Here is a 23767-nt window from a genome sequence, read left to right on the forward strand (position 1 = left end):
CAGCTCCAGCCAGACATTACAAATTCCTCAGAATTACCCAGAACTCCACCTCAGGCTGCTTAGTTAAGAAGTGTCCTCAGAAATACCTCATTCAATGGCATTCGATCCCAAGTTGACTTTTACTTATTGTGTGTGTGTGTATACATTATATGTTTAAATATATACATATATATTTAAGTTTATTTTTATTTATTTTGAGAGAGAGAGAGAGAGAGCAAGCAGGGGAGGGGCAGAGAGAGAGAGGGAGACAGAATCCCAAGCAGGCTCTGCACCATCAGCTCGGAGTCGGAGGTGGGGCTCAAGCTTACAAACGTAAGATCATAGCCTGAGCCCAAGTCAAGAGCTGGACACTTAACCGACTGAGCCTCCCAGGTGCCCCAAACTTACTGCTTACATTTTAAGACTTGGCATCAGGTTTGCAGAGGGGGTAAGCTCTTCATGGGCAACTTTCAGAAGGTGGATCCATCTAGGAACTATGAGATACTTGGTTGTTAGGTGACATAAATCCAGTTCTTAGAAAGTGTCGGAGAACAGTCTAGAAGTGGTTGGACCCTGAATTTAAATTTTTGGCTAGGAAAAGCTTGGGAGACTCTCTGAAGATATTAAAGGAAAATAAGAAAAGGTGTGGCAGGATCTTTACCTGAGAAAGACTGTCCTGAACTAATGTAGATTTGACCTAAACTATTTAAAAGAGCACTAAACGTGAATAGAAATTCAGTGTACCATCTTGGAAGTTCAAGGAAGCCAGAATTAACCTCAAGAGTAAGCATCAACCACACTGTTGAAATTGTTTCTAAGGGGGAGAAGAGCTTGAGAGAAAAAGTAAGCTTGCGAAGCATCCTCTTTGTAGGATTGACTGTTGCTGCGGCAACCCACAAAGTTAACGGTCTTTCCGACACACCTTAGCGCCAAGCTGAGGCATGATGGGAAAGAACAACTCACGGCCCCTGCGCCCAAGGTCTCCACTTCTGCATCCGCGTGACAGGACACACTCGGGGTATGCTTGCTTCGGGTCAGGCATGCTTTGCTTCCGAGCACCTTATTCCCACGGATGACTCCGTTCCCATAACGACCGCGAGGAGGTGACGTTTTCTCCATTTTATAGGTGAAGAAACTGAGGCTGGGCCAAGGAACGTGCTGGGCCAGCGTTCGCCTCTGTCCTCTTGCCCTCGCGAAGCTGCCCTTCTTGCCTGCTCCGTTGAAGTGAATCTGGGCCCTGTGTTTTCCCTCCCCTCGCGGGCACAACGCTAAGCTTTGTCGGTAAAGGAGACTGAGACACTGTGGGAGAGAAGGGTGCCGCCTTCTAGGCCTGGGGCAGTTTGCTCAGCGGGCTCCTGTGGGTCAGGCTGCGGCTGCTTCCCCAGCATTACCCCCCAGGCAGTACCAGAGCAAAGTAACATGGCTCCCTGTGCATCTTAGAGATCCGGCTTCTGGAAAGTTCCAGAGGGAGGATTTTCAACCAGATCCATCAGCAGGGCATCGCAGGAACGCCTGTCACCTGCGGAGCCACAATCATCCCTCTGCATCCTATCTGCTCCTTCCAGGACACTGTCGCTGCCACCTGCACACTTCCGAGTTCCCTTGACGTCTCACTCACCAATCCCTCGTTAGTCCAGTCCCGTTATGGTAAATGGTTGTGGACATCATGCCTCCCCGTCCGAGTTGCCATGTGGTTTCTCTCTCCTGACTGGATCTAGACCGACACCCTTGCCTAAGGGCACAGACCGGGGAGCAGTGCAGCCAAGACCTGAATCCGGAGTCTTCTCCTGACCGTGTTGTTCGATCGTCTCCGGCTGGTGGCTCCTGATACAATGCCCCCAAGGACAAAGCACCAATTCATCCCAGAGGGCAGGGCAGAGGGGACGGTGTCAGGAGAGAATCTGGGGTTTTTAAGCAGTTTTCTGGCAGATACAAAAATGAAAGGCGTTCCAGAAAAGGGGATGGTCTATGCAATATTGGAGGAATGATGGGGACAGGGGTGCCGGCAGGGCCTGACTTCTCCCAAGCCTGCTCTCTGGGGACGACCTTCCTCCCCCGGGCATCAGGAAGCACGGGGCTCCTGACCTGGGTGCTGGGGCGGTAAGAGGAGCAGGTCAGAGGCCATTTCTCACCGAGTGTCATCCATAGAGGCTGCTCAGTTTATAAAGCAGAATACACAACAGCGATACTTTAATTTTTGTAATAACTGCATTTATTTCCATTTTTGATAAAAACTAGTTAGGTTCTTAACTCCCCGAACACACATTTATAAATATTGAACAATGTCAATCGTTGGAAGGACAGACGGCAGAGCTGGAGCCATCGGGCCATTTTTGGCGACCCGGCCGGCTTTCATTTTGGGAGGAGGGGGGCTTTGTGGTAAACACCGAGGTCACCTATAATTTTTTTCCCACCAATTCTGCTCTCCTGGCTTCTGTGGAAACAGAGTCTTTTTCTAGAGGAGGACTCAGAACGGGGTGGGGTAGTGAGGGTGCCCTGGCCACCCCAGGTCACAGAGGAGCAGGCTGCGTGCCCCCTGGCCTCTGGCAGAGTGCCCACTGCCTTCCAAGGTCAGCTTCTAGCATTCTGTGGCCCACACAGCCAGGGAATTTTGAAGAATAATGGGTGCTAACTTGGAGTTTGCAGAACTGGCAAAAGTTGGGATTGATACTTAAAAAGTGATAGATTTAGGTCCCCAAATTTGATTAAAAAAAAAAAACAAAACCAATAACCCCCCGGGATCTAGGCCCATGTGAACGGATAAGGCCTCCCCCCCCACCCCGGTGGGATGTGGCTGAAACTCCAAATCTAAAAGTAAGTCCCAAAGTGGAAAAATGAAGGGACTGTGTCTAGAGGTTTGCATCCCACCCGTCACCCCTCTAGAGTCTGGGGACCCATTTCCTCAAGGGTTACTGTTCTTGTGTGGTTTGGGTAAGCAATTCAGGAAGCTAGGTTTTCCTTTCTGAAAAAAAAAATCCAAAATAAAATAAGTTTTCATTTCATGAAGATGATGCTACGTTTAATGGTTGATCCAGCGTTTGAAGTCATCTCGGGTCCAGGTAGGGGGTCAGCAGGGCGGCCTGTGTTTAGACCGCGTTCCTTTGAAGCAGCTGGTCCAGTAATTGCTAGGGAAGCAGGAGACAAACATGTGAAGTTCAGGTTCAGCATCTGTGAGCCACGCACACATCACACCTGCTGGGGCCAGGCCATTACCTTTTTGAAGACTTCAGCACGGAGTCTGTTACTCTGTAAGATCACTCTTTTCTTTTGTTCTTCTTTTTTCCTTTTAACTTCCGGCAAGTTATTATAGATTCTGAAACAGATTCAGAAAACCTGTGGAATGGTAGCAAGACAACGTGTGCCTGCGGGGGAGCTGTGTCCTGTCTTGTCGGCAGGCTCTCCTTCTACAAAGAGGAGCCCGGCTGCAGAGGGGCCGTCTCGGAGCTGGGAGGCGCCCGGACCCAGCGCTGCCCTACCGGCTCTGTCTCCGGAACAGGCGGTGGAAGCTGGGACATCACCAGTGGGCAGCCCCCCCCCCCCCGCCGACCCGGGGTCAAAGCTGAGAAGCCAGCTGTGGGAGTGACTGTCCCTTCTTTGCCACCTCCCCCTCCCACTGTCTAAGACATGCTTGTTTAAAGCGAGAGATTCCAAACCTACTGCTTTGCCCCTCCGTGTAAACTTGCCCCAGGTACTGTTTTCCTACAGTTTTTTTTACCTTCCTGTGACTCAGAAACAGAGCGCTGAATACATGGAAGTAACAGGAATTGTGCTGGAATAACACACACACAAATGTGTATTTACCTCTTAACCTGATGCCTTCCTAATCAAACTGCTTCCAAATACGTCTCAGGCATACGTATTATGCTCTTGTCCTGGTATAAAATGAGGAGTTTTCAAGGGAAGTGGGGCCCAAGAGACCTTCTTCTGGACCCTTCCTTCCTACCTCCTAACGGGAGCTGTTTGCATACTGACACCAAACAATATTTCTGCGAGAATCCACAGACACAGTAGAGCGGCTGCGCCTGGGCTTTTGGGTTTTGCTAGATACATGGCACGTGGGTCAACACCTTTTCGTCATGTTCTTTCATGTCTGAAAGCCAGACAAAATTTGTTTAATTGGTTCCACTGTTAAAATAATAATTAACGAAGTATAAAAATATTAATGATGACAAAATTAGCAGGTGACGTTATCTTGGTTTCTGAGCACCGGGCTGACCACCTGACGTGAATGTTCTCAATGGTCACAACAGTCGAGAGAGGCACGCAGTGTCCTGCTTCCATAGGAATGAGGAACCCGAGCCCCAGCGAGGCCGGGAGACTCGTGTAAAGTCCGTCAGCTGGAGGATGGGCTGGGCTTCGAACCTTAGTCTGTCCATCCCCACACAGCACTGTCCCCCGACCAGGTAGCAGAAAACGTCCGGGAAAAGCTTATGCCGTTGACACGGTTTGAATGAATAAATGAACACACGGTTGCCATATCCAGGAACTATTCTAGAAAGGGCCAGGGAGAGGACTGTAAGGAATCAGTAGGCAAGCTGAATGTCCCAAAGTTCCATGGTGGAAATCCCTTCAGATGCACAGAGACCGTCTTCCTGACACCAACCATCTGAATCATGTGGGCAATTTCAGATAAAAACTCCGGGTCTCACTCCTAGGGGCCTGGATGCAGTATTTTGTTAAAAGGACTTTCTAAATAACCTACGGTATATCCATACGATGCACCCCGTGGCAGATATTTAAGTGAATGAGGAAAACCATCCATAACTGTATCTTTTGACATAGAAAGACCCCGCAGACATAAAGTGAAAAAAGGCTATGGAAAAAATATATATAATATGATGCCATTTATGGTTAAAAATTGGACAACTGGGGGCGCCTGGGTGGCGCAGCCGGTTGAGCGTCCGACTTCAACCAGGTCACGATCTCGCGGTCCGGGAGTTCGAGCCCCGCGTCAGGCTCTGGGCTGATGGGCTCAGAGCCTGGAGCCTGTTTCCGATTCTGTGTCTCCCTCTCTCTCTGCCCCTCCCCCGTTCATGCTCTGTCTCTCTCTGTCCCAAAAATAAATAAAAAAAACGTTGAAAAAAAAAGAAAAAAAAAATTGGACAACTGTAGGGGCGCCTGGGTGGCTCGGTCAGTTAAGCGTCCGACTTTGGCTCAGGTCATGATCTCGCGGTTTGTGAGTTCCAGCCCCGCGTCGGGCTCTGTGCTGACAGCTCGGAGCCTGGAGCCTGCTTCGGATTCTGGGTCTCCCCCTCTCTCTGCCCCTCCCCTACTTGTGCTCTGTCTCTATCAAAAATAAATAAAATGTAAAAAAAAAAATTGTAAAAAATGGATAATTGTAGATGTACAAATAAAAGTCTATTTTCAGGCACAGAAAGGACACACAGACAGCTGATAACCGTGGGTCTCTGAAGAAAGGCCTGGGTGCAGGGACGTGATGTGGGGGGAAGACAGTTGGTCATGGGGGACTGTAGTTTCATCTCCACTGTTTGAGTTTTTAAGATAAAAACTACTAACAAAGAAAACAAAAGAAAAGAAAGCTCTGGTGAGACTGAGGACTGAGGGCCAGGGTCAGAGCCCATTCAGGGCACAGAGTGAAAACCCCAGCACTGACTCCTTCCAGGGGAGGCACCTTAACCTGGCTTGTGTGTCCTCTCCGAACCTCAGTTTCCTTTTTAGTAAAACGATAGGACGATCCTGTCCACCATGAGTGCCGCCTTGAGCTCTATTATTTTAATTGCAAGGCTCCATAATAGCAGTTTGGGGTTTGGAGACTGGGAGGGAGAGAGTTGGCTGAATTTTTTCACTGAATTGAAAAAGGAATACTTTTGGCCTGAGGTATACACAACCCTACACTTCTAAATCGGCAAGTCTGAAAATCCAGTGGCCCTGTAAACCCCCAGCTAGAAGGCGGTGAACCAGGTTGCTAATGGGATGGTCCCCTTTCTCCTCCCTTGCACCTTTTCACTTACAAAGGGGTTCCCTGCAGATGACCGAAGTTGGCTAATTATCACAGAAGCGATACAGTCATGGTAAAAGCAGAAATGCTGTGCCTGGGCCGTGGAGAAACACATTCTTCCTATTTCTGTAGTTTCTCTCAGCACACTATCAGTTTGGTTTAATTATTACAGCTCCTCCCAGCGCTAGATACTTTATGATAAACTGATGACATTTTACTGGCACGAACTTGGCCGACACTGCCGAGTTATAACATTTTGGTGACGAGGCCGGGGCTCAGAAAGAACGGCCCCCTTTGTGTGCAGCAGGTGGGTGAGAATTAGTAGGGGTCTAGGGCAGCAACCAGCCACACACAACAGGGAGAGCTAGCTTGTGGACAGCGAGGCCTCCAAGCCCGCCGGGGATGGAACAGCGGGAACACCCAGCGCGTGGCCCTCTGTGGCTCTGCGGGCTCCCACACGCCAGCAGCCTCCAAGTCTGGACTCCCTTCGGCAGGCTCCGCCACCGTCCAGGCCCTCAGGAGAAACCACCTCTGTCCTCCTCCCGAATTTACCTTCAAAGGTGCACCGCGACCGACGGCTCCTGCCCACAGAGACGATGAGAGCGTGCAGAAGCGCTCCCATTGTGAGCCTGGGGATCTCTCAGAGACCAGTTACCGGATCAGTTCAGAAGCCAAGACCCACCGCTTTCCCAAGGCTTTTCCAAGAACGGCATTAACGTTCCGAGGTGCGATTGGACAAACGCACTTCTTTCAGCCAGCTTCTCAAATTCACGGCCAAGAAGACCTCAGACCTTAGAGGCAGAGCTGACAACAATGGCCGCTCTGGACGGCACTTGGATGCGTCGGCCCCCCCACTCCGCCATCTTCCCCCACAACTTCTTGACCTCCAACCACCACCAAGTACCTTTTAGATCGCAGGTGCATCTCCTTCTCCGAAATGTACCTTTCTTTGGGTTTGAACAAGTTATCTGGAAAGAAACCGAAAGATTAGTTTCAGAAGCTATGGCTATTGCACATTTCTAGAGAAACATTACAGTGGGCCCAGGACGCACTTGGTTATTGAGCCTCAGTCTAAGCCCCCACCTGTCACAAACACCGCAGGGCTCAGTGGACACTCACATACCACGAACAGATTGAAACTGACAACCAGCAGGTTGGTCTTGATGACAGTTAAACGCGGGCGTGAAGTACAAGGTCAGCGTCTAACATACCTTGTAGACAGTGACTCCTTCGTGTGCTTCATCTAGCAACATTCCTAGGGTGCGGGGGGCAGTGCTACGGTGGCCCCAAAACGTGCTTCAGGGTCACCTTGGGTACGGGTGTCTGGTCATTTCACCCACAAAAGATCTCCACACTAGGTTTTTGGTACCTCTGAGGACAAGGAAGTCTCCCAGCTATCACTGGAGCATTTTGAGAGCAGGGGTTCATACTCATAAGTGGTCCCCCTCCCCCCAGGGACATTCAGCCCCTGAATCCATTCTCACGGCGGGAATACCCCTTTTCAGAGTCGGAAAGGCAACGGACAACAACATAGTAGGAACGCCTGTCTAGGGTCCTTTGAGAAAGTGCACAGTGACTGAGAATCACTATGAGTCTGGAATGTTTTCAGTGTAAATACATATTACTAATTACAATGAGGTTTCTAGATTAAAAGTGGTATGTATTTATTTAACAGTTTATTTATTTTGAGAGAGAGAGAGCATGCGCACGCAGGCGGGGCAGAAAAAGAGGGCGAGAGGGAGATCCCCAAGCGGGCTCTGCACTGTCAGCACACAGCCCAAAGCAAGGCTCGAACTCACAAACCGTGAGATCGTGACCCGAGCTGAAAGCAAGAGTTGGACGCTTAACCGACTGAGCCACCCAGGCGCCCCAAAAGTAGTATGTATGTTTTCAAAACAGTGTATATGTACCTTTTTGCAATAACTTAAATCCCCACGATGCTCTCCACCCTATGGATTAACCAAGAGTCGGTCACGCAAAACTACTCTTGGGGTACGTGTTACATGGAGTTACAGCTGAGAAGGTGCCATGCTTTCTGAAACACCTACACAGTAACCAGTTTACCCCTTCCATTGAGCAAAGCAGGCACACGACGCAGCATCCTAGCTAAGTGTCACAGAGTTGAAAGGGGCTCCTTGGGGTCCCCAGCAAAGACCCCACGTGTCTCTATTAATCTCCACGTGGATCTATCCCCTCACTCAGTAGAGCCACGCAAGACTTCTCGGGCTTACAGAATTTTCCACGAATATACACGAAGGGGGGTGGGTAAAGAGAGGGATGCTAACAAATTTGTCCCCTCTGGAGAAAGAAAACACTGGTACTGATTTACAAGTTGGAAACAACACAGTGGCTGAGCTTGTAGTCTGTCTGGTTACTCAACGCAGAAGAAAAAATGGCACCGTTGCTAAACTTCAAAGGGAAGACTCAGAGAAGAAATACAAGAGGGGTCAAAACAATCAGAAGAATGTTCCCAGCTAGAGGGAAATGTCCCCAGTGTTTGGAAAGGTATGAGAAAGGAGCAGCCAACATCACCGCGAAGATCTCCAGGGTGCCTCCCAGCAGCCCACACTTGGCCTTCGCTCCAGGTAGGACCAGGCCAGAGTGGAGAGCCTCAGACACAACCTAATCACTTTCCCAAGGAAATGGGTTGGCACCTCAAGGTGGGCACTTATGCGCTTGGGTGAGCACTTGTATGACTGGTTGAAGACTCCCACTCAGGCGAGGAGAAGGAACCTCTACAAAAAATTAGCCTCAAACCTGGATTAGCACTTGCTCAGGAGCCGCTCAAGAGTAGAGGGAGGTCAACCCAGACAGACAGACGGACAGACAGTGTTCCAAGGGAATACGAATACAAATTGGAGTTGTGACTTTTTTTTTACAATCTTAATCCAATTGTACGCTGTCTCCTCTGGGAAATCAGATTTTTTTTTTTTTTTTTTAAAGTTTGTTTCTTTAGAGCACCTGATACCACAATGGAGCTTCGGTTTTGTTTCCAAGAGGAAACAAAAGCAAATGCGAGCTCCTTGGCACCTCCACTGTTTTGTTTTCTGGACTCTTCGTGGCCTGCTGTGCCTCAGCGGAAATTTGAATTCGGGGCCCAGCAGCCCCGTTAGGTACAAAAAACAAGCAGGGCTCCGTCCAAGAGGGCGCGCCCCAGCTGGTGGGCTCCACCCACGCTTTGGGAAAGTGTCTGCTCCTCGGCTGCTGACTTGAGTTTTCCTAACAGCACCAAACACATCGGATGAACGGTGAGACCTTTTGTTCTGGTGGGGAGGGAAGAGAGAGGCGGCAGGTCTATGCCCCTGGAGGAAGTTGTGTGAAATAAAACAAGGGTGTCGCTAATGGCTCCCAACCTCACCGGGGCGAACAGAGCCCGGCCTGGCACTTTGAGAGCCATGTGTCACATCCGAGGGGTCCACGTTGTTATTTATAGCAGGACCGCTAGGGTTCACTGGACGCCTTCCAACCTGATCTCCCCTGACCCGCACACCAACCCTGTGACATGCGCGTGATTTTTTTGTGCTTTAGCGTCCGGGTAATCGGACTTCAAAGAGCTGGGTTTCAGCCCGAATCAGTCCAGCCCCGTCCACACAGGCTCTTGACCTCAGAACACTGCTGCTAATTCGTACTGCAGAATCCATATTTTGGGGCATGCTGATGAGTGCCAGCTCCCTTCCCATGAGATGCACCCAAACTTCGTTTCTCTTATCCTCCTTCCTCCTACATCTAATGAGCAACTCCTACGTCACCAGGGGAGGCTCAGAAGAAAACAAAAGTAGGTAGGATCCTGCCACCATGAATTTCATTTGTGGAGGGGGGAGGCCAGATAATTTACAAACTGGCCACAAAGAATCAGGCAAGTGCTCTGATGGCCACATGGTAGAGGGGGGCCGGGGCGGTCGGGAGGGCCCCTCGGGGGAGGAGGTATTTAAACCACAACCCAAATGACCACAAGACCAGCAGTGGGGAGGCCTGGTGGGAACCAACGAGGGAGGGAGGAGGGCACGAGGCGCGAGGTGACGTCAGGCCAGTGGCTGGCCCAAGATCAAAGACAGCAACATTCTCCCCCCAGGTCACCCTTGACAACCACCAGGGGGCTTTGACCACGATGCCCGCGCGTGGGCATTGGAAACGTGAACCCCAAGCTCCAGGTGATGCTAACGTGCACACAAACTGGGAGGCATCCGTACTGTGCTCTGCAGGCCTGTTTTTAGGAGCTTTTTCTCCACTGTGAGACAGAGAGCCACGTGGGGTTCACACAGGAGATCCGACGTGTGTTGTTAGGAGACGACCAGTGGCTGTTCATACACAAACCAGGTGGAGGAGGTACAAACAGGCCGAAGGAAGGCAGATCAGGCACCTGGGGGGGGATCCTGGAGACGGCGGTGCTCCCGGGGCCGGGAAGCAGGTGGTCTCCAGCCTCAGGGACGCTGCCCATGTGCAAAGTGAGGTGCAAAGAGAGGAATCAGGGTGACGTCCAGGCTGTGCGCTGCACTGGCCATTCATGTGATGACTGTTAATGCTTTCACCTCTTCGGCGCTCTGGTGAGACACCCGGGGAACTAAGCCCAGGGTGAGAGCCAGATAAATGAGGCCTTTAGGGGCCAGAACCGAGGGTCTGTGTGGGGTCCAGGGCTCTGGGGGAGACTTCTGAGCAGCAGACAGCTAAGCCGAATCTTGAAAAAGGAAGAGCTGTCCCCAACGGTGGAGAGGAATGAGGCAGCCCCACTGGGACCCGCCTGCAGCCAGAGATGGTTTTACAAGGACAGGTGCAGGGGACCCGTCTGGGACCTCATTTCAGGGAACAGAAACCATCCTGCATGAGCTTTGCTCAAAAATACAGCGAAATCGCATCTATCCGTTGTCTTGGAATGAAAATTCTGCCTTTATGAAATTAAAGTGACGGGCGAGAACAATTTTCAGCCTGCTTACTGGTCTTTTATGGATTTTCCTTGAAGCTTTGTTGTTCTAACTCACTGATACAGAGGAAAGAAAACCATGGCTGTAGTCACTTCTCATTAACATTCAAATCGAGGAAGTTTGGGGTTTATTTTCAGTTTTTTCAATAAAATGACTAAGGTAAATTGCCCATTTCTGTATTTCTAGAAAGTCGTGCCCTGCGCCCCGCCCCCCCCCCCCCCACTCCCAATCTCTTGTGTCTGGCTCATTACCGTAACCGAGCCATAGGGCCTGTGTTGATCATTTAATTTGCAAGGCCAGACATGCTTCAGCCCTTGCCTGTTTCAAAGTCAGCCAATAACCAGCTACCAAGATTTTGGTGCTTCGGAGGCTACTCTGGAAGAGCAGCTGAGTCAAAGCTGAGTCCCGATACCCCGTCAATCTCTATAAATACCTGTGGGTGTTTATTACAGCCCTCACCTCCTACATGTGAACACACACACATACACACACACATATACACACACATACACACAGATGGGTGGACTCCACATTCAGGGGGCTGACAGTATTGCCAGGAGGCAGCAAGGATCACCCAGACGCCAGCAGATTGGTTGTTTATGGGGCTGAGGTTCTTTTTCCTCCGCGCACAGAGCCCTTATCTACCGCTCTGATTGCAAAGCTTCATTTTCCCTATTGAACAAGTAATCTAAATGATAATCAAGTTCACACTGGATTTATTACTACGATGCCCTCCCAGAAGCTCATTTTCTGCAGTCACCCTGAGCACTTTGAAGAATCCTTCAGGCACTTGCTTCCCCTATCTTAGAAACACCAAAACCAAGGGATGCCTGTTGGAGAGAATCCAGTAGGGAGCCAACAAACCACTTTGGAGTGTAGACACCAAGTCTACACCTCTCAGAATCTTCTATTAGAGACAGGGCCTCCCAAAAGGAATGAAAATGGGGTGTGTTTGGGGGGAGCATCTCTGAGGATGTTCTCTAAAAAAAGGCCCCCCAAATCTCGTGTTCTGAGATCACAAGGCTGCTCATTTTGCCAGTGAGCTGTTCAGAGCCAATGAGCAGCTGAGCATCCGGCCGCTGGAATAATCACATGGTGGTTTTCAAGAGTTGAATCTCGGGGCACCTGGGTGGCGCAGTCGGTTAAGCGTCCGACTTCAGCCAGGTCACGATCTCGCGCTCCGTGAGTTCGAGCCCCGCGTCGGGCTCTGGGCTGACTGCTCAGAGCCTGGAGCCTGTTTCAGATTCTGTGTCTCCCTCTCTCTCTGCCCCTCCCCCGTTCATGCTCTGTCTCTCTCTGTCCCAAAAATAAATAAACGTTAAAAAAAAAAAAAATTAAAAAAAAAAAAAAAAAAAAAAGAGTTGAATCTCGTTACTTGTGCCTCATTTCTATTCAGCTCCCTTCAATGGGACCTCTAATCTGCCTGACAGAGGCAACAACAAAGGGGTCTCGCTTGGACTAATTAGCCCTCCAGAAATTAAATGATACACATCACACCGGACAAACGCAAGTGGAAAGACTCTTAGGCCGCTTGCTTCCGAAGTGCTCTTGAGATGATGAAGTCTTGGGCTGGATAACCGTTTCCCATTTTTCTCAGATCTGTTCTAGCCTTCGGTGGAATCCAGCTCTGAATGACAGCTCCACACCGTGAACAGCCTGCTCCGGGGGCCCGGAAGGTGGTGGACGCGGCCCAGATGCTGGCATTTAAGTGAAAGTGATGCTCGTCCCAATCACCACCCGGCCACACAACAGAGAGGCTGCTATCAAAGTGTGCGAGTGTAGTGAGGCTCTCAGATCCTTCTGGCGAAGGCATACAACATTCAGAAATGAAAAATAAACCAGAGGTCTCCGGGGATCATCCGTTTCTCTTTGCAGGCTCAGTGTGAGGAGCAGAGTACGAAGCCTCCTGGTTAGAGAAGACTCACCCGTTCTCTTCATGGAGAGCTCAACTCCTGCACAGAGATTCACCCCCGAGTTCAGAGCCTGAGTGCGGGGATGGCGCGGTGATGAGAAGGGCTCACCAAGAACGCAGGCGGATTTTCGTAACTGAACTCTTTTTTTTTTTTTAAGTTTCTTTTCTTTTCTTTCTTTTTTTTTGAAAGAGAGGCAGAAAGTGAGTGGGGGAAAGGACAGAGAGAGAGGGAGACAGAATCCCAAGCAGGATCTGCACAGTGCACAGCCCGATGTGGGGCTCGAGCTCACCAACCGGGAGATCGTGACCTGAGTCGAAACCAAGAGTCGGACACGTAACTGACTGAGCCGCCCAGGCGCCCCGTGATGGGAGAACTCTTGATTCAGCATGGCGCAGATGGGGCCCGGGGACCACTGCTCCAGCTCCCCCAGCTGAAGGAAACAGATCCCCAGGTCAAACATGTCTATTAAGAACAGTTGTGGAGATAAATGGAGTCTTTACGCAATTCCCTGGTTAGATCCTGAACTCGGACCAAAAGCAGCAGCACAAGCCCTCGGGGGCTTTTCCGACGTGGCTCTAGAGTTGGTTTCCAGCCGTCTGCCAGACCAGCTCTTTCCCCAGGTGGCACGAAACCCCTTGAGGACAAGGGGGGTGGATTTCTTCTACTCTGTTTGCTTTCTCACCACCCCCCGCCAAACCCCTGCCCCTTTCCATCCACACTCCATCCCTGCGGCCAAAGACAAATTTCCATTTATTACTTAATCACTCCGCAAAGACCCAGCAAAGGATAAAGGGGCCCAAGGCTCTCTGTTGGCTCCCACAAAAGCCACGGGGACCACAGAGGAAGGCGAGCCTGTGTCTGCGAGGTCTCTCCCCTGCATCACTCCTGTCTGAGCTCTTGGTATAGACAAGCCCCCTCCTTCTCCCATTATGTCACACGGTCATGCTTGTGACATACTTTCCAAAGGGACTACCTGGCTCCTCTTGTCTGATGGACATCGTGCTGGGTACCAGCATGATGGCATTGGTGCGGATGCCAGGGGAACCCTCATGGTCTAGGCAGGGCCTGTCAACGCACAAGCGTCCAGTGGGGCAAAGCCGAACACAGACTGCGAAGCTGGCACCACAGTCTGCTGCCCAGAGGTCCCCACGGCCCTCCACCCTTGCTTCCTGGCACTGCTAGACCAAAAGAATACAAGCAAGGAGGGTGAGGCCCCCTTCCCGCCATCCCAGGTGGCTGTGGGAAACGGCAGACTTACACTCTGGTTGGGGTTTCCTTAGCAAAGCATATGGTAGATCTTTCTATAAGCAAAGATTCCTAGAACAACATTTCCAAAGTGAACTCTCAAGAAGTAGATCAAAGCATTCCAAGGTAAAAACAAAAAAAAGTTTAGGGTAAACAAATGTAAGCAGTCTTCATTGTTGCACAACTTCTCAGTGCCTTTAACAGTTGTAATGCTGTTTTCAAAGTTATTATTTGTAGCTAGAGGATTTAAACTCTATTAGAAAGAAAATCTGGTGTACTCGCCCCCATGTTTTCTTTAAAAGGTGTGTGTATTCAAAGGCAAGTTTAAATTACTCATTTATTTATTTTTATTTTTTTTAATGTTTATTTATTTTTGAGACAGAGAGAGATACAGCATGAATGGGGGAGGGTCAGAGAGAGGGAGACACAGAATCTGAAACAGGCTCCAGGCTCTGAGCTGTCAGCACAGAGCCCGACGCGGGGCTTGAACTCACGGACCGCGAGATCGTGACCTGGCTGAAGTCGGATGCTTAACCGACTGCGCCACCCAGGCGCCCCTAAATTACTCATTTCAAGGAACTTTAACAATGGCTCAAATCACACTTTTCCCCATAAGACAGCAACAGTTGGTGAAAGTCTGAAAGATTAACTGTTGATACGAGAGTCATTGTTTGCTCCAATTCCAGGGTTTCCCAGGATTTTTTCGAGAACCACAAAATATGGTGATTTACAGACGATGAATAAACTTTCCTTCTCATTGCCAAGTAGATTTATGTCCTCAGTGTCACTGCAAGGTTTACTACTGCACTGCATTGTGGGATAAGAGGGAAATCATTTGGAAAATAAAATCCAGGCAATTGAGAAAAGGAATATCTCTGAACCAGGGAGAGTCTTTCAGCTAAATCATGCTCCTTGTTTCCTTTGCAGGCTGATGAAGCAACAATTACTTTTATCTGATAAGCGCATTTAAAAACTCCTTTGTGAGTAATGGCGGGAGAACTACCCCCAAATATTTATTCAGATGTCTTATGGAGAAACATTCACGAGATCAGACCAGGCAACGACGTGGGACAACGGGGCTGGTGCTCAGCTAGCTGCGTGATGAACAGCACATTTTTATTACCGCGATGACTTCCCCAGCCATCTCATATCTGCTGGGTCACTTCTCCAGCTCGATGCTCTGGGAATGCAAATTAATTTTAATGCTCGCTCCAGCCAAGAATCATCACTGAAGGCAGATCTGCTGGAGAAGGAATTCTGCAGCGCCTTCCGGAGAATTCCGTCCCTCTGCTGGTCCGTGATTTGAATGGCTCTGACTTGGATCACCTTGGGAAGTGTGGATAATGCAATTCAGATTAATTCGGGTGCGGGAGGGCTGCCCAGAGTGACTCAGGGCGGCAGGCGCGCGCCCACCGGCATTTACAATCTAGGGCGATTTGACTAGCACGCCCGCAGGACCGTAATCCAAAGTGAAGACAGTCCGGGGGGTGGGGATCCAGAGAGGTGTAAGACCACGAGCGCTCAAATGGAAGAGGGAGGGGGCGGGGGGGGAGTGGATGGGAGTATCAGGGAGAGCTTCATGGAAGAAGGGGCTACTCCTCGTGGGTCTTCCACACATTCACGGGTTGCGGGGACAAGCTGGGAGGGCCACAGCCACAGCGATTCACAAAGAGCTAAGTGTGCATCACCACAGGGTCCAGGGCGGGCACGGCAGGAGGCAGAAGGAAGTGCCTTGGGGGCAAGAGATTAAGGAAGAGGCTGGATTTTATAGGGCAGAGACAAGTACAGACAGATAAGCCTTCTATCAGCAGGTTTAGGGACCCTGAGGTAAGGAAGGACAGCCAATGAGACCAGCTGAGCAGGGTTGGGTGCAGGGGGGCAGAGTCAGGCTAGGAGGGGTCTCGGTCGTAGGGGTGAAATCCAGGAGGCTCTGGGCTGGGTCCACAGAGGATAGTGAGGGTTGCCGCTGACTGAGCACCTACGAGCTACAGGTTCTGTGCTGTCTATGCCTGTGGGTGCCAACCCACCTACCCCACCCTATGTCTGAGGTCGCCATACCTGATGCTTTTGGTTCATCCCGCCCCAGATTCATTCTGCAAGGGGGAAGCAGGGACTACTTCTGAAACATTCCAATTCCCTGGTGAAGGTCGGCCCGTGAACACGACCAACCCCCGGGACCCAGGGAGCTGCATGGGGATGATGGTCCACAGCCTGGGTAACCATGGTGATGTGGGCAAAAGAGCCCTGACGGGGGAAGGGAGGGGGGAGGCCCTTAGACGGGTGAGTCTGTACCCTCAGAGGCCGAGAGCAAAGCCTGATCCCTGCCTTCCTCCTTTGGCTGCTTCTCTCCTCCACACTTCAACAGTCACCGCAGTGTATCCATTCTGCCCAGTTGCCATCATCCCGCATCCCCCTGCCCTGCCCTGGGACTGCCTACCATGACCCGCCTGGGGCTTCCGACCTCGAAATGAGGTTCAATTTGGAAGCGGCATCTATGGTCACCCCCCTCGGTCCGCACCCCCACTTGGCAGTCTAGTCCTAGCCAAACTGACACCCTGACAATTCTCCCTGCTGACGTTATACCCTCACCCACACCACCGTGCGCGGTCTCTACCTATCCCAGCGCGGCTCCGAGGTCTCCCCATCAGAAGGCACCCCCAGCCCCAAGTATCGCCTGCACCCCTTCCCTACGAGGTGGGGAGGCCCGTGAGACCAGGGACTGTACTGGGCACACAGCGGGTTCTCGAGAAAGGCTTACTAACAGGTGGATGAAAAGGCTTTTCATGTCACTTGCCACAGCCCGCCCAGAGGTGGCCCAGGAGGCTCCCGGCGAGCAAGCGGACGCGTCCCCACTTTGAGAATTCAAACTCCAGCCAGCGAGACAGTAAAGACAGGCCGGGCTGTAGGCAGGGCCTTTATAATGCCACGTCCTTGTGGCTCTCTAGTCTCAGCTGTCCACGAAAATCCCCGTCTACAAAGAGGGAGCCCCGATAATGCTCACACACGTGTGCACACACATGCATGTACACGCTTGTCCCCGCTCTGAGGCCTCACAACTGCTCAGAATCCAAGGGTCAACAGGAAGCCGCATTGCGCGCGCCCCCCCCCCCTCCCCCCCCCCCCCCCCCGCCCCCGGCCTTCGCCGTAATAGTCCCTGCAGGTCAGGCGCTTCCTGGGGCGGCCCCTGCCGGAGCAGGTGTCTTTCTGCCAACAAGAGCACCCACCCGCGCCTCTCCGGCCTGTCCTGGGCAGACCCCGCCAGGAGGCAGCGACCCCAGCTCAGAAAGCAAACCCGAGTCCTCCTTCTAACCGCCGTCTTGAAGCCGTAGCTGGAGTTTGTGCACGCATATGACCTGTTAACTAATTTCGCCTGTAAGAAAGACACCTTCATCTCACTTTTAGCATCTTGCCAGCGGACAGGCGGAAGGCAAGATGTGCAACGGAGACTCGTTTCATGGGGCTTAAACACTTCCTCTCACTTGCCCCAGCTCACACGAGGCTCTGGTTTCAGAACTTGTCTGATTTCACTGACCCAACACAAACAAACAGGAGCCTGAAGCTCTCATCGACACATAAATACCGCAGGGACGGGCAGAACGGCCATAAAATCCATGCCCCAAAGTCCTTCCCACGGCATCCTAGCTGCTGGGGCGAGCTCAGAACTGGGAACTACAAAGGGTGCTTCGGTGATTTAAAGCTGTGGACTGGGTCTGATCACCTTTTATTACATATGATTTTAGACGAGATCGGGCGCGTTCAGGGTGGTATGGCCGTAGACTACATATGATTTTAAAATGTTCATGTGAATATTTAAATATATTCATAAATGTATAGATTTAAAATTATAAATATATTTTGAATATTTGAATATTTAAATGATCTAAATATCCTTTAAAGATTTCATTTAGGGGCGCCTGGGTGGCTCAGTAGGCTGAGCGTCCAACTCTTGATTTCTGCTGAGGTCATGATCCTGGGGAATCTCGGGATCAAGCCCCACATTGGGCTCTGAGCTAAGCATGGAGCCTGCTTAAGACACATTCTCTCTCTCTCTCTCTCTCTCTCTCTCCCCCCCTTCTGCCCTCTCCCTCACTCGATCTCTCTCTCTCTCTCTAAATGAAAAAGTACGTATATTTCATTTAATGTGACCTTGTAAGGAGACCTGCTTAGGGGAAAACACCACAGTTGGATACTGTAGTGGGTAGAATTACGTCTCCCCAAAAATATATGTTCAAATCTCACCCCCCACCCAGTCTGTGATTGTGACTTAACTCAGAAAGAGAGTCTTTGCAGAAGTATGCAAGTGAAAATGAGGTCATACTGGATTAGGGTGCATCCTGATCCAGTGACTCATGTCTTTCTAAGATGAGGAAATTTGCATGCAAAGACACATAGACAAGGGGAGAAAGCCATGTGAAAATGGAGGCAGAGAAAGCAGTGATGCATCTATAAGCCAAGGATTGCCAGAAGCCACCAGAAGCGAGGACAGGGGCATAGCCATGAATTCTCCCTCTGAGCCTCCAAAAAAACCCCAATCATTTTAGACACCTTAATTTTGGACTTTTGGCTTCCAGACTCTGAGAGATTAAATTCCTATTATTTTAGCCAACCAGCCTGTGGTCACTTTTTTAAAGGTTTTTTTTTTTTTTTTTTTTTAATGTTTATTTATTTTTGAGAGAGAGGGAGCACAAGCAAGGGAGGGGCAGAGAGAAGGGAGACTCAGAATCCCAAGCAGGCTCCAGGCTCTGAGCCGTCAGCACGGAGCCCGACGCGGGGCTCGAACTCACGAACCCTGAGATCATGACCTGAGCCAAAGTCGGATGCTTCACCGACTGAGCCTCCCAGGCGCCCCCGGCCTGTGGTCACTTCTTAAAGCAGCCCTAGGGATGACTAACGGGCATCTCCCTAATATTTGAGATGATGGTGGTTCTAGACCATTCGGCACCCACAGTGTGGCACAGCCAGTAGGTAGCTGGCCCCAAGGATGAGAACCCCAGCTCTACTGCTGCTGAACAGCCCCGCCCAGAAGAAGCTGCTGAGTGTCTCTGGCCTTCCATCTCTTCCTACGCAAAGGACGGGACTGATTAAAAAGGAAGCTGATCGGATGCCACCTTTTGTATGTGGTTCTGTTGGGCTCTACAGTGGCATTGCTCTATGTTTGTCGGCAACATATTTGTTAACTTAACCATTTTGAACAAGCAGGATCTTCAAAACTATCAAGGCCAGCCGGCCCGCACATCATGAGCACCCCCGTAGCCCTTCTCCAGACAAGGGGAGACGTCAAAGTCCCCGGGGCGGGGGGGGGGGGGCTCCCACTGGTGGCCGATGGCTGGTTCCTCGTAGTAACTTGAGAAGTCTGCACCGAACCTAGGTTTCTCTCTGTCGAGCCAGAGATTCTGGTCCCTGGGGGAACACGCCCAAATGCAGCCTGGATCTGCCAGGCAGCTTGAAAATGTGAGACACATGTTCAAAGAGGGGAACTTTCCGCACATTCATTTTGTCGACTTTTTTTTTTTCTCTTTTTTTAAGCACACTGGGAAACAGCAGCAGGTGTTTTCCTGAATCCTCTGCCACAAGAAGGATGCATCGTTGCCTGGGTCTTAGGACCTGCAGTGCCCCAGGTGGATGAAGGAGATAGCCTGTCCACGGGGACTGCGGAGGTGAGCAGGAATTCTGGGATAACACCCTGTGTCCTCCGTCGCCCAGGCTCCCCTGAAGGATCTTGGTCATGTTTGCGAAGCTGCATTTTATTGAATATGGTTATTTCCCTAGAGGACTTTTATCCAGATTTATATGCATGATTTCACCTCCTGGGGGCCAGAACGTTTTCCTAGGAAGAAAGATCTTGTTCCTCTATCCAAAGGAATAAAATGGAGGTTTCCCCAGGCCTCCAGATTTTAAGATTTGAGTTGGCAGGCCATCAGTATGGGCTCCGATGTCTCCACTGTTGCCCTCAAGCCTTCCTGTTATTCTTGCTGGTTTAATAGTCTGTTTATAAGCTCCACGAAGGAAGGACCAAGTCTAGTCTGGCTCACTGTGCTATCCCCACCTCCTAGCATGGTGCCTGGCCCAGAGGAGATTCCGGAGAACCCCCCCGTCTAATGAGCATTCGAGTGCCGCCCCTCACGGGGCCAGCCTGACACTGGCTACACCGTGCGGGGGAAAGCTGGCCATCCGTGCTCTGCGCTCACAGCAGGAAAGGGGGTTTCAGGATGACAAATGTTGATGTAGACAAGCTGGAGTCAACCTCTCACCCTGAGATCTGTTTTGCAATCTACAAAGGGCAAAGGGGATCTCTCGCAAATGTCTGTTAGGAGCCAAGAATTTGAACTTGCTACCCTGGCTGCTAGAGTTATGTGGCTTCCTTCCCAGCTGTAGTGGTAAATCTGTGTCCCAAGCTGGTTCTGCTGAATTCAGCACCCTGTATCAGCTCCCGCCACGGGCTGGCTCCCAGGGCAGGCTTCAGGACAACACGGAGGTTTGGATGTGCGGCACAAACCCGCGTCCTGTGTGTGTCAGGGGTATCACGTGCATCATCACCTTGGATGAAGGTCCTGGTCCTCCCAGACACCCCGTCCCACTGCCACCCCCCCAAGCCACCTGCAGCTTACCGCTGAGAGGGTGGGGAACCGTGAACTGCTTCTTGTCGGCGCGGACAGGAAAGAGACTCTGCTTCTGCGCTAGGTTCTCCTTCCGCTGGGCTTTTCTCTGCTGTATCATGTGTTCAAGCTTCTTCAGCCGTTCTTGTGAGCGAGAGATGAACTGGGGTTTACGGACCTCCAGCGCTTCCTAATTGCAGCGAGAGAACATCTTATTGTTAGGAGAAGGGACCCAGAACGGCAATATATCCTTCTGATTTGTTCAAGAATCTGATCAAAAGTACAACACTCGGGGCGCGCCTGGGTGGCTCAGTTGGTTAAAGCACCTGACTTCGGCTCGGGTCATGATCTCACGGTTCGTAAGCCCAAGCCCCGCATCAGGCTCTGTGCTGACAGTGCAGAGCCCCCTTGGGATTCTTTCTCTCTCTCCCTCTCTCTCTCTCTGCCCCTTCCCTGCTCTCACTCTCTCGCTCAAAAATAAAGGTAATAAATAAACTTCTTTAAAAAAAAAAAAGTACAATGCTCAAAGACCGATAGCCCCAGCGTGTGAGCACACCACAACTTTTTTCCGGGGCCTCGTGTAAAGACCATCACAGACGTGTTGATGGTATAGGGCCTGGTGGTCAGTCCTGGCCAGCGTCAAGCATGACTACCAACCGGCAGTGAGGTTGTGAGTGCAAAGGCATTCCTTCTCTCTGTCAACTCATTCGCTTTCCAACAGACCCAGACCTGAGGGCCCTAAACTCCATATTCCATGGGTGGGGAAGGAATGAAGGCATTATGAGTCACTTGCTTCTGCTGGGGGTTGGAAACCTCAGGCACAGACCTAGATCATCCACCCAGCGTGAAATATGTGCCTGTTGAGCAGAAACAGTAATCTTGGCTAACGGGAACAGCATCTCCTTCCAGGAAGAAAATGTTGGCAAGGTATCTTTGCCTATGCAAAACGGCCCCGCAAGCTCCAGAGACGGGGTCAGCATGCCCACGTTTCCAGCTCAGCCACATCCCTCACTGTCCTCCCACCTCCACGCGTGCGCTAAGCCACCTCCCCAGGTCTGCTGGAAAAGAGTGACCATCGCCACTGCATTCTGATGGTTTATGTGGCTTCACTGTGTCGGGGAATCCCCACATTGCTTCTGAAAGGCAGGGAATATATTCCCATTTGACAGATAGAAAACCTGAGGCTCACCGGCGGATCCCACGGTGACCCTCAGCTGAGAGACCCCTACGTTTTTCCCACGCTGCCTTTCGTGCTCTTAACTTGCTACTCCTTGATCACCTCGGTTCAGGTGGTTCCTGGGCCTGGAGCAACACGCCAGCCACGCCCGTCAGTCAGAGTTCCAGCCGCTGGGGCTCCCCGTTCACCCTGAGCATCGTGGCACTTCACAGACCCCCTCGTACAAGTGATTTGCACACACTGCTGGCCATGCTGGGCCATAAGCTCCTGGAGGGCGGGGGCCGTGTCTTACCCCCATCGTCTCCCTTGCAGCCGCTACCCTGAGGTCTGCACATAGTAGGTTCTCAGCAAAGACCCTCGGGACATGCTGCCGTGTCTGACCCGTTCCTCTGCCCGACTCCTCCTCTGCCCAGGTTCCCGGGGGAGGGCAGCTCAGGTTCCATCTTTGTCATGGGTGTGGCCCTGGCAGCTGTGCCCGGGAAGGAATCTTCTCAGCTGGTTGTTCTCTATGACGCACTGGGGCCTGCAGAGATAGCCCCTGGGGACAGCTTAGGGGCCCAGCGTGGCTGCTTTGGGGGCATCCAGAGTCTCCCGCCATGGACCTACCGAGGGCCCCAGGGGTGCAGGGACCAGCCGATGGCACCATGTCCACATCTGCAGGGAGGTTTATAACGTATCAAGTGCCTGCCTAGAAGGTGTGCCTCACTATGTGACACGCCGTTAACAGAGGCTTTGTCTTATTTGTGTGCCCTTCTCATGTTCATATCTCTAATTCTGAACTTTAAAAAAAGCATACATATTACGTCGACGACCACAACCCGAAAGAGACACCAAAGGAAAGCTTTCATATCCTTGAGCCTGTGGCCGTGTGATTTAGAGCAACCTCTTTAATCTTTCCAAAGCCGAATGTCCTTACATGCAGACGGGATTGTAGGGACCCCTGCTTCATGAGGGGTGCTGGGAAGATGCCCGCTCAGCATCACTCAGAACCACTCAATAAACGCAGTCATTGCTGTGACCATTGTCACTGTGGATATTACGCAATCCTCACTCTAGCTCAGCTGAATAGGTATCGTTTCTCCATTACTCACACCGTGAAACGGAGGCCCAGAAAGGTTAGGGGACCTGGCCAGAGTCACAGAGCCATTATGAAGGGGTGGGGTCAAGGCTCCAGGGTCAGAAGCGGAAGTAAGATCGGGCCCCCCATGCACTCCCCGGGGAAAGGTCTGCCCTTGGTGGGGATCAAGCCGGGGTGCACAGAAGGCCTTACCTGCAAGGTCAAGGAACCTGCAGGTGTTTGCTGATACTCAGAACAGTCTTCTGACAGGTCAGGGGTCTCTGGTCGCTCGGGGGGCGCTGGCTTGGGGGGCGCTGGCTCGGGGGGCGCTGGCTCGGGGGGCGCTGGCTCAGGCTCCTCCCTCTTCCTGCACTCCCTTATTTTTACAACCAAGTCGCAGCACTTGTAATCTCCTGGGAGAGAAGATTGAGAATTCCATTTAGAGGGGCAGCAGGATTTTTGCCTGGCTTCTCGGTGCCATTAGACACAGAAGACAATTTCGAGAAGAGAGACACCAGTAGGTCACTAATGGGCCTCGTGAAGCTGACGAGATCGTGCCTCCCTAGACGCCCCCAGCTGCCCTGATCACGGGGAGGAAGGTCTCTAGGCAGCCAGACTTCACGACCGGCTAATTACCCCATGGAGGTAGTCCCCTGGCTTCCAGGGTTCAAAATGCCTTTGTTCATAAGAAAAAGAAACTTTTCCACTCTGTGCTTCACATTAAGTGTGTACAATTATCACAGCTCAGTCGTTTGGGGGCAGCGTATTAATTTATCTTCTGTTTGCTACACTAATGATGTAAGACAGAAAAGTGGTATTCAATTATTTATCCCTCCCCCTTCATTTGCCAGGGACTACCACTGGCTTCCCATTTATAATTGGAATTATCTCTCTCTCAGTGCTGGATCTGGCCACCTCCTCC

At 51.2% G+C, this 23767-nt stretch overlaps 1 protein-coding gene and 1 long non-coding RNA gene across 9 annotated transcripts in view; one reads left to right on the forward strand and one right to left on the reverse strand.

Annotated features, from left to right (window-relative positions):
- Positions 1-2168: 2168 nt before the first annotated feature.
- CD2H10orf90 (chromosome D2 C10orf90 homolog) overlaps positions 2169-23767 on the reverse strand; it is a 221997-nt gene continuing 200398 nt past the window's right edge. For all 8 annotated transcript variants that reach the window (XM_086681154.1, XM_086681153.1, XM_086681159.1 and 5 more), the window contains 5 exons: positions 23059-23258; positions 20624-20801; positions 6843-6906; positions 3193-3292; positions 2169-3104 (listed from right to left, as the gene is read on the reverse strand). In XM_086681154.1, coding sequence (XP_086537280.1) covers positions 3066-3104; positions 3193-3292; positions 6843-6906; positions 20624-20801; positions 23059-23258 — 581 coding nt within the window. In that variant the 3' untranslated portion in view covers positions 2169-3065. The remainder of the gene's footprint in view (positions 3105-3192; positions 3293-6842; positions 6907-20623; positions 20802-23058; positions 23259-23767) is intronic.
- LOC147576231 (uncharacterized) lies at positions 13742-15349 on the forward strand. The gene is made up of 2 exons (XR_015242031.1): positions 13742-13976; positions 14943-15349. It is a non-coding gene; the product is annotated as an uncharacterized LOC147576231 (long non-coding RNA).

Source organism: Puma concolor, chromosome D2, assembly GCF_028749965.1.
Source record: "Puma concolor isolate L17-30 chromosome D2, mPumCon1.1.hap2, whole genome shotgun sequence".
NCBI classification, from domain to species: domain Eukaryota; kingdom Metazoa; phylum Chordata; class Mammalia; order Carnivora; family Felidae; genus Puma; species Puma concolor.